We start from the raw sequence: 12,650 nt of genomic DNA, 5'->3' as shown, positions 1-12,650 counted from the left end.
CGATCTACTGTGTCACCTACAAAACCCAAAGCTCAATGATAGTGGTCTAGAGAAACCGACCGGGCTTGCTCAACCAGCCATCCATGTAGTCAAAAGTAGTCTTAACCGTGTCACCAAACTCGCCCGGGTACGACTCGCACTCGGTGCACGTGTCAATGGTATGCTGGGCGCCCTCGACAAAAGCAATGTCTGTGTCGTTACTGGCGGTAGCGGCCAGGTGGGCCTTCTCGATGGCGATCATCTCGTAGTGACCGGTGTTGCCCATGGTCAGCAGGGGCACGTGGATGCCCTGCACGGCGCTGATGGGCGTCAGCTGCGACGAATTCCAGACGACGCCCGTCACGCCGTCCGCGTGGTAGGCGTAGTTGGCCGTCGTCGTCACGGCGAGGGTGGCGAGGAACCGCTTGATTGTCGTCTTCAAAGCGCCGGACAGGAACTGGTTGGCGACAGAAGGCGAGGTGGAGACCACCCGGACGGACGGCACTATCTGAGTCGTGTAGCTGCCGTTTTTGTGCAGCAGCTTCCAAGGGTGGGTGGTGTGGTGGAGGTAGTTCAGATCCTGGTGCAATGTGAGCCGCTTGTTGCGAGATCGGTTGTCAAAGCACACTTACTTGGTTAAAGAACTTGTTGTTGGTATATCCGTACGAGGCATCGGGAATGTAGAAGGGCTCATCGTCAGCGAACAGCCCCGAGCCGTTGTTGATGGCCGCCAGGCGTTCCTGGGCATAGTTGATGAGGCGCGTGTTGCGAGCATTAACGCCGGCGGCAAACTGCTTTGCAAACGCCACGCTGTAGTTGGACACTCCAGTGCTGCTCCAGCCGTTGGTGGTACTGTATAGGTCTAGGGATTGGTCGACCAGCATGCCCGTGCTCTCGTTCTCAATGGCTGGGTTGAGGGACATGAGCACCATCGGCGCGATGCCAAAGTTGGCGTCGTCCAAGATGACGCCGTCGGCGGCGGGAAGGTCGGCCAGGGCACTGGAGCATGGATAAAGCTTCTCAGACCCATTGCAAGCCGTCAGTCCGTTCTCGGCAACGTTTTGGTATTGAGACAGCAGCGCGCCGCCGCCACTATGACCAAAAAGAACGATCTTTTTGATGTCGGTGAGATTGCGCAGGTAGGCCACGGCATAGCCGGCGTCGAGCATCACATCCTCGAAGTTGATGGTGCCCATGTTCGGATCCTTGCTCTCTTCGTTGTTGGCACACAAGACAGTGTAGCCACGCTTGGGCAGCTCGGTACAGGGATAGAAGGACAAGTAGTCGCTCTCGGCGTGCATGACCATGACGGCTATGGCTGCCTTGTCGGGGTCGCCTCCAGGTGCCGGGCGGTGGAGCGCGCCCACAACACCGCTCATGCTCGCTAGGTCGATGGCGGTGGGCGCCGGCAAGACTGCCGAGCTGGACGTTGTCGCGCCGAGCACGCTGTGGGCGCCCATGGCAGCCAGTGAAGCCAGCGAGATGGTCGAGCGAAGCATGATGAGTCTTTGTTTCTGGATCAAGAACGAACGATAGCAGAGGCCACTCGCACTGGAGTTGGTAGTCAGCTCTGGTAGCACCTGTGAGGTGGCGTTTTAAGGCTGATTGTAGTTTGTACTGGTTGTAGCAAGCAGGGCGATCGTCGAGAGCTACTACCTTGCTGCGAGGGCAGATCCACCTGCGATACACGGACGGGACTCGTAATCCTGCGTCATGATTGGGTCGGAAAACCGGGGGGGACGCCAATCTGCTGCCAGGCCATCGCTGATCTTCGTCGGTCATTTCCTGACTGCTTCTCCCCATGCTCGGTCTTCGACTATCACCGGTATACCCGAGCTCACCACACCCGCTGTCATATGATTTTGCTCCCAACGCGAACTAAAACAGTAACGACTCGGATTATCTGTGGTGGAAACTAGGTGCTTGGCCACGAACCGAACGACTGTCCGTCATGTACCGCGCGTTTCGCCACGTCATGTTGTGACGACTTCTTTCCCAGCTTCCTCAACACCATGTTACTCTTACCACCAGCTCGGTGGCGAGAAGTCACTTCTAAGCCTCTGATTCACTACTGATTCAATAGCACCTCCGCGTAATCAAAGTCTAGACGCATGGTAAGGATACTGCAGCCTGTGTTGCAAGTGACAAGGACATGTGCCGCACACCCGCCTCGCCAAAGCTTTTAGATTAATGATGCTGACGTGGCTGAAGTATCGCCGTTGTGGACTGCTCACGCTTTTCCGATCGGATTAAAACTTACTCTCATCGCTCCGAGTACGAGGAAATAACACATGGTTTTGCAATAATATAAGTTCCTTGCAAGCCTTAGGCAAGATGTACCTCGAACAGCGCCAATAGAGCGTTCGCCAAGTTGCTGTCGAGCCGGACTCTTGAGATCAGGATAGGAATCGTAGGAGTGAAATTGATAGAGATTTATTACTCTACGTCGTTTCTTATTTTCTAATAAACCTAGGCTTCTTCTTCTCATTAACTCCCCGCCGAATCACGACATTTTTAAGGGTAACCTCAACAGCAGATCTACGTCCCTTCTAACTCACCTAGTCTTTCTCCTCAACCGTTCAGCCACCATCTACGCCATACACCAACAATAGCAAGCTACTCCACTTCCACATTACCAACGATCCTAGAGCCCCTCTCCTACTCATCGCAATGGACGCGACTAGAAGTACCAACGCAAGGAGCCCCAGCGCTACCGGTAAAGCAAACCACCATTAATTTCACCTCCACAAACGTTTCCTAACACACATCATCCCCGAAAATCTCTTTGAGGCCAAGTGAGCCCTTAAGTAGTCCGTTATAATATTTATGATACGTTCGAACGTCCCAGGAAGATCCTTATTGACCATCAAATCCTCCGCAAGATGCGGATATAAAGGTCCCTGGCTCATTCCGTGATAGCGAGGTCGACCTGATAAGTCAAGCAACTTGACGTGCAGCCCCATGCTCATCTGGCTGCAGTACGGAGAATTCGAGATGACGGTGGAAGAGCAACCGTACGTGCTGCAGCTCTCCAAATACGGGTCAGTACAGGATCGCTCACGGGACTGGCGTACCGACGTTCGTGCGAAGATTAATCTCTTTTCCTGCATGCAGATAGCCATGCTCGACATTGACGGGTTCTGGCTTGATAAAGGTTTCCACATCACTACAGATGCACTGGCCGATTGTTCCGGTTTCCAGACACATTGTTCACGCAAATACGACAAAGAGAACTTCCTTGTCTTGGGAGAACTTATTGAAAGTAAGTTTGTGATGGCTGTCTACGTCGGCCGTGGGAAGAAGCAACCCGACAACTATTGGCAGAACAGCACCGAGGCCTTTTCCGCTTCGAACGCCGGCGACCCGGAATACTTTATCCGCGGCAACGGATACAGCTCGCTTGGCGGGTCCAACTTCGCATACGACACCTAGTATGCTTCAGCTTGGTCCAGCTTTTGGGCCTCGACGGCCTCTATCCAATCGGCACTATGGATATCGTCAGCCTCTGGGAACACCACCTGGTGTAGAATGACATGGTGAATGTGGATACCGGCATCTTTTATCCACGGTACAGCCGCACCCAGATGAGCTCGTCACGCGTGTGGCAGGTCCACGGTTGTTACAACATCGGCCACTACCTATACGCCGACATGCCCCTCAACCGATTGCAGAGAGGGTGCCACGATGACTTGGTCAGCCTGGACCACAAAGACCCACTCCACCTAGTTCCAAACGTGCTCAAGCGCATGTAAGAGCTTCGGCAGCAGTACCCAGCGCTGAACGACGGGTTCTTGCTGGAGACATTGGGACGGCAGACGTTCGAGTTCTGGCTTCCAACGGTAGATCACTACACAGCCAGAGGCATCGTTAGCGTCCACCGAGGCTTGCTCGAAAGTGTGCAAAACTTCAGTGGCGCCGCAATTGGAGAGCGAAGCGTCTGGCTTGTTTTCACCAACGAGCATTTCCTCAAGGAATTCCGGTCTGACTACAACAGCAAGACAGCCGCGCGGTTCGATGAGCAGCTCCTGTCGTCAGTGCCACCCGGACTGCAGCAAACGGTGCCCATCGAGTATTGAAGTACTTCGTACCAATGATGTAATATCACGGGTTCAACCTTCACTTCTGGGTATATAATAGCACAACCCCTGTGGTTTAGTTCAATAGCCAATCCTCCTTCTTCACCCTATGTCATGTGGTTCCTTGGACTTCAGCATCGAGATGCACTTTTCCCAGCCAATGGACTGTGCGTCGGTTGCACGCAGCCTGGAGCTCGAATCGACGACGGTAGGCGGGAGTTCGGCGCAGCTCAAAGAGGCGAGTTTTTCGTGCAGAGCCGACGAGGGAGAATAGCAGGCAGTTGGCGCCGCAGTGGCCAGCATGTGCAGGTCATGCTTCGGATGTTGAAGTATTTCGTACTGTACTCCATGATTTCATATCACGGGGTCAATCTTCACTGAAAAGAGTGTATATATCTTCAGCCGTGCCTGTCGATCCATCCGAACGCCTCCCATCTGAAGACCGCCAAAACGTCCTGCTACATCGGCTAAGGAGCTGGCCGCTCTACAGCCTCATAATTTCCATGGTAAGCCTGCGGTTTGACAACTCTATGCATGCACGGGCGCGCTGATTATAACAGGGGCAAATCTTCTCCGTGGACGCATACCAGATGACACTACCAACCTGAAGAACAACTAAAACAGCGGCTAATATATATACTACATCCTCGATCGTCCTTATCGGCTTAGTATCTTAGTGGCAGCTGCTCCGTTTGGCAAACACGGTGTAATTCATCTCTCTTCCGTTCCTGTTCTTCGGCCTGTCTTTCTTCCTCTTCACAGAAGCGCTGCAAATGAGCGCTTCGCCAGCTGCTTTGTGGATCCAGACTACCGCTCTTGCCGCGTATACGTTTTGTTCAGCCTGTGGGGCCATGTTCTTCTCGCTGAATTTTGGCACTGAAGATCATCCGCACCGTTGGCGTGGAGAGTGCTCATATCCGGAAGACGCAGGTGGCGTGCAGACTTGGACGCGGTTGTCACGCGCGACCACTGTCCAGGGCATTCAACAGCCCTACTTTTCCTTTATATCTCTATGCGGTTTACGTGCGATGAATAGCACGCCAAACTCAAGGATGATGGCCGGAGGCTGGGCTACCATCACCTTTCCGGCTGCAATGGCTATTTGGGGCATCGGTCTAATGCTCTATCTACGGCTTTCGACTGCTACCGTCCAAGCCTCGGAGATTTCGGCTTTCTACCGCGGGCTTCTAAGCCGGCGTGGTGTTCTGGTTCCTGGCCACCGTGGTGGTCCGCAACTTCTACCTGTCCGGCACGTACCGCCGAAACAGGCGCTTCCTGTTGTCTTTTCGTGTCGCCCCGAGCTGGGCCATCGTATTACTCGTCTGTTCCTTCTTTGCTGTCCTCCGGGTCACTCTCTTGCGCTTCTTCTTTCACAAGTCCCGCGAACACCCCTGCATTCTGCCCATCTTCATCATCGGGCTTGGCGCTCCGCGCTGGGCACAGATGCTCTGGGCCCTCTCGTAGACCGGCCACTACCTTCCGTGTGTGGCCGAGCCCGCTGCCACAGGGCCGCTGGTCAGCAGCTCATTTTGGCTCCGGCTCGGCGTCTTGGACTCGATCCAAGGATTAGGTTTTGGCATGGTTCTCCCGAGTACCTGCACACGGGTTTATATCGTATATGTCCTCGTTACGGCGCCAGTCCTCGGCGTGCCAAGTACAGCCGTAGCTAGAGAGTCCACTCCGAATAAGACCGGTCCAGATGTTGTATCTCCCAATCTCCCCTTAGCCGCCTGGGAAGGTCTTAGTGATGCGGGGTTGAGAGGCACTTACGTAACGGGCCATCTAAAATAAGTAGTGTTCAACATAAAGTACCCCACACGAATCTTATTGCCAGCGCGTGTCCGGAATCTACGGGTGAAAGGAGGAGATATGTTTCTGTGTTTGCCGACGGGGTGGATCACTTCGCGGACCAGGCAATTGCGGTCGGCCGCATCGCCAGCAAGAAATAAATCACGGTCTATGCCGCAGATTTGTCAGGCGTGGGTGACTGGAGGAACTATCAGTCGTTTTACCTCTTTAAGCCGAGGAGTAATTGCGTGTATCAAGCAGAAGGAAACCGAGAAAGGGACAGTGTATAACGGTAGACCATTGAATACGTATGTACATTCATCTGACTCCCTCGGAAGCCGGTATACGTGTTCCACCTTACGTCGACATTTTGAACCATCTACCATTGTGAAGGAGAATATCTACTTTCCAAAGCCACCGGCGCTAGCTTTCAGACAAGGAAAAGCGTCTGTGCCGCCAGACGCTGAACAAAGTGCTTCAATGGGGAGCAACACTGAGCATTAACACCACCAATTCTCTCAGACAACTGGCCATGTTCGAATTGGGTCTGATTGCGGGTGACTAGAGGCAGTAATAGTCCACTAATCGGTCTCCTTCTCCTTAATATTACAATGACTATAACAATAGCGTCTTTCCAGTCCTCAGACTCTTCAAAAGTGCTACATTTTATGACGCCATTCCAGAGGATATCAGGGAGGCCTTCGAACCTGACTCTAACATTGGTATCGGGTGGTAAAATCATTTCCTTTTGTCGCGTCCGAAAGGCCGCTCGCGGCTTCTTGTCGATTATAAAAGCGGCTAGTGTGCCTCGAGTTGCAGATGATGAGTCTTCCTCGTGCTGTCGCTTTCGAGCTATAACTGGGAACAGAGAAAAAGAGGGGCTTGAAACTCTGGATGTGCTCTATCATCGGGTGGACTTCAACCGCACCCAAACATGTCTTCATCGAATCTGGGCAGGCACCTGGTAATCAGGGCTTGCAGGACAGGGTCTGCAATCTGCATCTCGAAGCGTTCCACCGGTGAAGAAGGTGACAGGACCTTCGCATGCAGCCCATGGCCCTGTGGGTGCAGGGAGTCGAGTGGACTTTCTTGATGGCTCCATCTTGTTACCGAGTCAAAGCAAAGCCCAACACGTCCCGATCCGTGGCCAACTGGAAAAACCGCTCGATCGCCCCACGCACAATGACTCCGACATCCCCCACTCCCAGGCGCGGTAGTCAGCTATTACTGTTAGGCACCTATAGCGACCAAGCCGGGGGGCTGCGGGTGCGGCTCCGGAGATGGGTGGGATTGATTCAGCCCGGCGGCTGCAGGTTTTTCTTGGTGCTACCGCTGGGATGGTTTCGGGCGGGATTTGCGCGGAAGCCGGCATGGGTATGACGGCGGTCGGGGGGAGTGTCCCCGAGACACATGATGTGCGGGGTCCAATGTCTTAGGTAGTCAAACGCAGGGTGCTGCATGTGGGTACTAGACTGATTCGTGCGTCGCTGACGTGCTAGCACGGCAGGCCTGATTTACTCGGGGTTGAGCACGGTTGCCCGATGGGGAAACACGGTTGATCTGACACGGCGGGCCTGGTTTAGTCAGGGTCGAACATGGCCGCCTGATGGGGCGATTGATCTACACAGGCTCTGCAAAACACACGAATCGCGATACGTAATAAGACGAGCAGCAATCGGATCCCCACCGCCCTACGCTGCAAGGCAAATACGTGGTCGCGTTGCCCAGCGGCCAAAAAGACGCAGATTGAGCTACATAAAGGATACTCGATATGTTGGCAGCCTCATCAAACGCCAGCACCGGTCGGCTAAAGAGTTCAAGACCACCATGTCGGACGAATCCAAGCACACATTCGACGGAGATTCCGATGCACCCCGGATTTCTTTTCCGCTGCAGCCCGACACCAGTTCCGAAAAGGACGACGACAGGCAGACAGCTCCAGACCCTGAGATGGTGCCCGAGAAGTCATCAGAGCCGCCACGAGCCGCACCCCCACCCCCGGACGGCGGTTACGGCTGGGTCTGCGTGGCGTGCGTGGTGCTCATCAACGCCCACACCTGGGGGGTGAACTCGTCGTACGGCGTCTTCCTCGCCCACTACCTCTCGACCAACGCCTTCCCCGGCGCCACTCCCCTGCAGTTTGCCTTCGTGGGCGGCCTGTCCATCTCGTGCGCCATGCTTGTGTCTCCGCTGGCCACCCTGTCGACACGCCACTTCGGCACCCACGTCTCCCTCTCCGTCGGCATCGCCCTGCAGACGGCCGGCTTGATCGGCGCCTCCTTTGCCCGCGACATGTGGCAGCTGTTCCCCAGCCAGGGCGTCGCCTTCGGTCTTGGCATGGGCTTCCTCTTCGTGGCGTCGGTCGGCATCCCGCCGCAGTGGTTCACCAAGAAGAGGTCGCTCGCGAACGGCGTCGGGTCGTCCGGCTCCGGCTTCGGCGGGCTGGTGTACGCGCTGGCCACCGGGGCCATGATCAGGTCCCTTGGGCTGGCCTGGTGTTTCCGCGTGCTGGGGCTGGTGTCGTTTGGCGTTAATGTCGTCTGCACCGTCCTGATCCGCGATCGCAATAAGCTCATCGGGGCCCGGCACAAGGCCCTGGACCTGAAGCTGTTCAGGCGGCCCGAATACCTCCTGCTCAACGCGTACGGCTTCTTCTCCATGCTCGGCTACATCGCCCTGGTCTTTTCCCTGTCCAGCTACGGCCGCAGCATCGGCCTGACCGCCTCGCAGGCATCTGTTATCACCGCCGTCTTGAACCTGGGCCAGGGGCTGGGAAGGCCACCCATCGGATACTTCTCCGACAACGTCGGGCGGATCAACATGGCCGGGCTGACCGCCTTCCTGTGCGCCCTGTTCGCTCTGGTCATCTGGATCTTCGCCACGAGCTACGGCGTGCTCGTCTTCTACGCCCTGGTCGGCGGCGCCGTCGCCGGGTCCTTCTGGGCCACCATTGCTCCCGTCACCGCCGAGGTGATCGGCATGCAGGACCTTCCGTCTGCACTCAACCTCGAGTGGCTGGTCATCGTGCTGCCGTGCACCTTTAGCGAGCCCATAGCTCTCGAGCTGGCCGGGAGCGCCGGCGGCTACAGAGGCACCCAGCTCTTCGTTGGCTTCATGTACTTCGCCGCCGCCTTGTGCATGCTTCTCCTTCGCGGATGGAAGGTGGGCGAGCTCAACGAGGTCATGAAAATGGGGAACGGGGACGAACATGTCATGGACGCTGCAGATGTTGATTTGGCCAGACTAGCTGGGAGGCGTGCAATTTGGAAACAGTTCTGGAAATGGCGGAAGGTCTAGTGGCCGTGCAAGATTTGTATCATCATTGTCTACATTGAGTTCCCTTGGAGACTACAATCATTCAACAGACAGCAAAGCCACCCGAAATATAGAAAAAAGAGGACAGTCAGGAAAAGCCTAGGGCAGGAAATTGTCCGGGATGAAGAGGGTATGCAGCGGACGCACGCCCTTGCTGTCACCGGAAACAGAAAAGGACTCGGACATCATCGAAATAGAATCCAACATTGGCTCATCGTCGTAGTACTTGAGAATGTCACTGACGACGGACGGTCTTGAAGAAGACGCGAGAACGGTGAAGATGCCCGCTTCAGAGGCAATCTCTGCTGCACGCAGTTTGGTCGCCATTCCACCTGTCCCACTCGTCGAGCCGGGGCCGAGGTTGGACGAGTCGACTGGGCCGTATCATCAACACCAACTCCACACAGAAACAGCCGAAGGAGCTCTACTTACTGCGGTCTTTGAGCGAACTGATTGACGTGACGAAATGGATTCTCGAGGCGTTGACGTCGTATTTCGGATTACTTTCGTAGAGGGCATCGACGTCGGTGAGTAGGAAGAGATAAGAGGCGCGAATCATCACGGTTGTGATGGCTCCGAGGGTGTCGTTGTCTCCTATCTGGATTTCCTACATGGAGCATAGAGTGTCAGCCGCCGTTTCGGACTTCGGGCTCGTGGACTTGCCTTGGTGGATACCGTGTCATTTTCGTTCACGATGGGCACCACACCGATGGAGAGCAGCTCATTCAGTGTTCGAACGGCATTGTCGTAGCGTTCAGGCTATTTGGCAAGCAAAGTATCAGCCCTGAGCCCGCCACACACTTCTTGGATCGTACCGATGCGATGTCGTCATGCGTGAGCAGAACTTGGGCCACAGTGATGCCTCTCTGAGCGAAGACTTTGGACCACATCAAGATCATTTCAGCCTGCCCAATGGCCGAGAGTGCCTAAAAGCTCGAACGGTGAGTATCTTGACTGAACGACGCCGACGGGTCAGCTCACCTGCTTTCCAGACAGGTTGTCGGGACGCGATGCAAAGCCCATCTGCTGCAACCCAAACCCGACAGCTCCAGAGCTCACAAGGACTACTCTGCAGCCAGAGTCACGCAGCGCAGCAATGGTGGACGCTACATCCTGTACAAGCGAGTACCGTATGCTGTGAGTAGTCTCATCGATGATGGAAGAAGTGCCCAGTTTTATCACGACGGTACGAGACATATCGATTGCAATTGAAGGATAACGTTGATAGTCCAGAGCCGAACGCCGCAATACTCTCTTCTTAAATTGATTCTACTGCTTGCCACACATACAGTCTCCGTCCTCGACGACTCTTACAGAACAAGGTCCCAAGGCTACCGAGTAATGAAGTGCGTCAGGAGTCAGCGTAGGGCGGGTGATCCTCCGCCTCTTGCCGTGCATGGCTCAGCTTACGCCTCGTCGTACGTCCGCGGCGTTTCGGTCCAAAGAGCAGGGTGGAGGGATTGGCGGGTAATTCTCGTGTTTCGGAGCATGGACTTCTCACTACGTAAGCTATGGTAGGTAGTCCTCGACCGCGTATCTGGGTGATCCACAGCATGTGGTTGATGTTGCAAGCGCCTGACTCTGCCAGGCGGAGCCGCTTTGGCGCCTGAGCTAAGGTGCCGATCACGTCTTACAGTTACGAGCTGACGATCGAGACTTTCTCATTTGCATCTAGCCTTCTATTGATGTCATCCTCTGAGCAACTATCGCAAGGATCCCGCATGAACTCCGAGACTCCATGCTGCGCACCCAGTCCGGTTCCGGATCTCTGTTGCCCCGCTTCTGTGAAACACCCCGCAGGGTGGGCGGCGTGGGAGGCTTGGAGCTGACGCGGGGGCACTAGTGGGGCTTTCACAGGAACAGGAACGTCGACCCGGGGGCTGAGCGTCGGCCTGAAGCTCCAGACTGAGCCGCAGATTTGCCTGTACGACGGCATGTTTAAGCACAGCAGTGTCGTAGAGAGGTCTGTGAATGGTATAAAAAAGCCTGTCGTTTCCTTGGAGGCCCTCATCACAGTGCTTCATCAAGCCGGCTATTTCACCCGAACCCTTGTCCAACAAAGCTCAACCACCCACGACGTCATGGCGCTCGAAGGCAGCTGCTGCTGTGGTGCGGTCCGCATCAAGTCCACCGGCGAGATCCAGGCCAAGGTGCGAGGTAAATGAACACACCACCTCTGGCAGTGACTGACACGACACAGGCCCTTTGCCACTGTCTCGACTGCCGCAAAATCACCGGCTCCACTTACTCGACCAACATCATCGTTGCGGGCGATGGCTTCTCTGTCACGCAGGGCACGCCCAAGCAGTTCTCCAAGACGGCCGACAGTGGCAAGACCATCACGTCCAATTTCTGCGGCGACTGCGGCTCGACGCTCTGGCGCCAGAGCCCCGCTTTTGGCGATGCCAGGATCATCAAGGCCGGCACGCTGGACAGTCCCGGCGCCATTGAGATTGCGAAGCCGGCAGCTGAACTGTTCACCACTCAGCGGGTTCCTTGGGTGTCGGCCATTGCCGGGACCGAGCAAAAGGTGGCTCAGTAGATAGCTGACGTGATGCCCAAGGGTTGGACCCGGTATACTGGCAGGCAATGTGAATCATGTTGAAGAGTCGTCTTTCCAGACCTGTTGTTGAGAAAATGTGATTATTGCTATGTGACAGACAAGGCTCCGGTGGCGGGGCGCCTGATGACCCCGGTGCGGCATGTCCCGACAACCATAGGCCGGGTTGGTGGCTTGTGAAATCGAGCGAGCAGCGCTTCGCATCCTGTGACTTTCCCATGGAATTTCGCCATCCCTCCCCGTTATGGCATTGCCGAGGCGCTAACTGTTACAAGAACCCTATGACCACTAAGCGACTCGTGGCGTTCTCTTGTCCCCACCCCTCGTATCAGACCCCGTTTCGCCACTGGCCCAGATCTTCGGAATCGGTTCACATCAGCTGGTTCTCAAACGGTACCCGGCCATCACGACCACCCTTGAATGTGTTCGTGTGATGGTGACTTTGCCTTTTTTTTTTTTTTTTTTTTTTTGGAAAACCACGTTCTTATCCTCGCAGTGGACCACGCGAGCTTCTTGGCGGCTTGAGAAAGATTACACGACCACGGTACCACGCTGCAAACAGCGTCCGAATTCTTGATCAGACAGCCACAGTGGTCACTGCTGAAGTCCGAGGAATCACGTCACGTAAGACGAGGAGAATGAAGATGAGAATTGCTTATTGAACTGACTGAAGGTTAGCTGAAGATATATACAGGCTCTGCAATGAAGGTTGAGCCCGTGATATGACATCATAGAGTACAAAGTACGAAATACTTCAACAGTCACATAGACGCGGGAATGAACAGCTCGATGAGAATAAGCGCTCAATTTGATCAACAATAACGAGCTAGCTCTATCTCTACCCATCCCAAAAACTCCCAACCGCGGTTGCTAGAAGAGAAAAACGACAGAAAAAGAGAGTGTTCCCATCCCTTCCGTGCATGTGTGCATAC

At 55.0% G+C, this 12,650-nt stretch overlaps 5 protein-coding genes across 5 annotated transcripts; 3 read left to right on the top strand and 2 right to left on the bottom strand.

The window, feature by feature from the left end:
* Nucleotides 1-46: 46 nt before the first annotated feature.
* On the bottom strand, nt 47-1,478 carry BKCO1_7500045 (alpha beta hydrolase; the record flags this gene model as incomplete). The annotated part of the gene is made up of 2 exons (XM_020278961.1): nt 47-559; nt 612-1,478. The coding sequence occupies 2 exons, from the start codon at nt 1,476-1,478 to the stop codon at nt 47-49; spliced, it is 1,380 nt and encodes a 459-aa protein (XP_020125964.1).
* Nucleotides 1,479-2,940: 1,462 nt separating this feature from the next.
* BKCO1_7500044 (alpha-glucan synthase) lies at nt 2,941-3,411 on the top strand (the record flags this gene model as incomplete). Its single annotated transcript, XM_020278960.1, has 1 exon — nt 2,941-3,411. The coding sequence occupies one exon, from the start codon at nt 2,941-2,943 to the stop codon at nt 3,409-3,411; it is 471 nt and encodes a 156-aa protein (XP_020125958.1).
* Nucleotides 3,412-7,670: 4,259 nt separating this feature from the next.
* On the top strand, nt 7,671-9,140 carry BKCO1_7500043 (mfs transporter; the record flags this gene model as incomplete). The annotated part of the gene is made up of 1 exon (XM_020278959.1): nt 7,671-9,140. The coding sequence occupies one exon, from the start codon at nt 7,671-7,673 to the stop codon at nt 9,138-9,140; it is 1,470 nt and encodes a 489-aa protein (XP_020125961.1).
* A 117-nt stretch (nt 9,141-9,257) lies between these two features.
* Nucleotides 9,258-10,355, bottom strand: BKCO1_7500042 (glutamate 5-kinase; the record flags this gene model as incomplete). Its single annotated transcript, XM_020278958.1, has 5 exons — nt 9,258-9,532; nt 9,591-9,765; nt 9,822-9,917; nt 9,974-10,084; nt 10,140-10,355. 5 exons carry the CDS (start codon nt 10,353-10,355, stop codon nt 9,258-9,260), a joined length of 873 nt encoding a protein of 290 aa, XP_020125917.1.
* An 884-nt stretch (nt 10,356-11,239) lies between these two features.
* On the top strand, nt 11,240-11,700 carry BKCO1_7500041 (uncharacterized protein; the record flags this gene model as incomplete). The annotated part of the gene is made up of 2 exons (XM_020278957.1): nt 11,240-11,308; nt 11,359-11,700. The coding sequence occupies 2 exons, from the start codon at nt 11,240-11,242 to the stop codon at nt 11,698-11,700; spliced, it is 411 nt and encodes a 136-aa protein (XP_020125924.1).
* Nucleotides 11,701-12,650: the final 950 nt, after the last annotated feature.

Source organism: Diplodia corticola (genome assembly GCF_001883845.1).
Source record: "Diplodia corticola strain CBS 112549 chromosome Unknown scaffold75, whole genome shotgun sequence".
NCBI lineage: Eukaryota > Fungi > Ascomycota > Dothideomycetes > Botryosphaeriales > Botryosphaeriaceae > Diplodia > Diplodia corticola.
The sequence above is the reverse complement of the archived record's forward strand: the minus strand, read 5'-3'. Positions and strand labels throughout refer to the sequence as shown.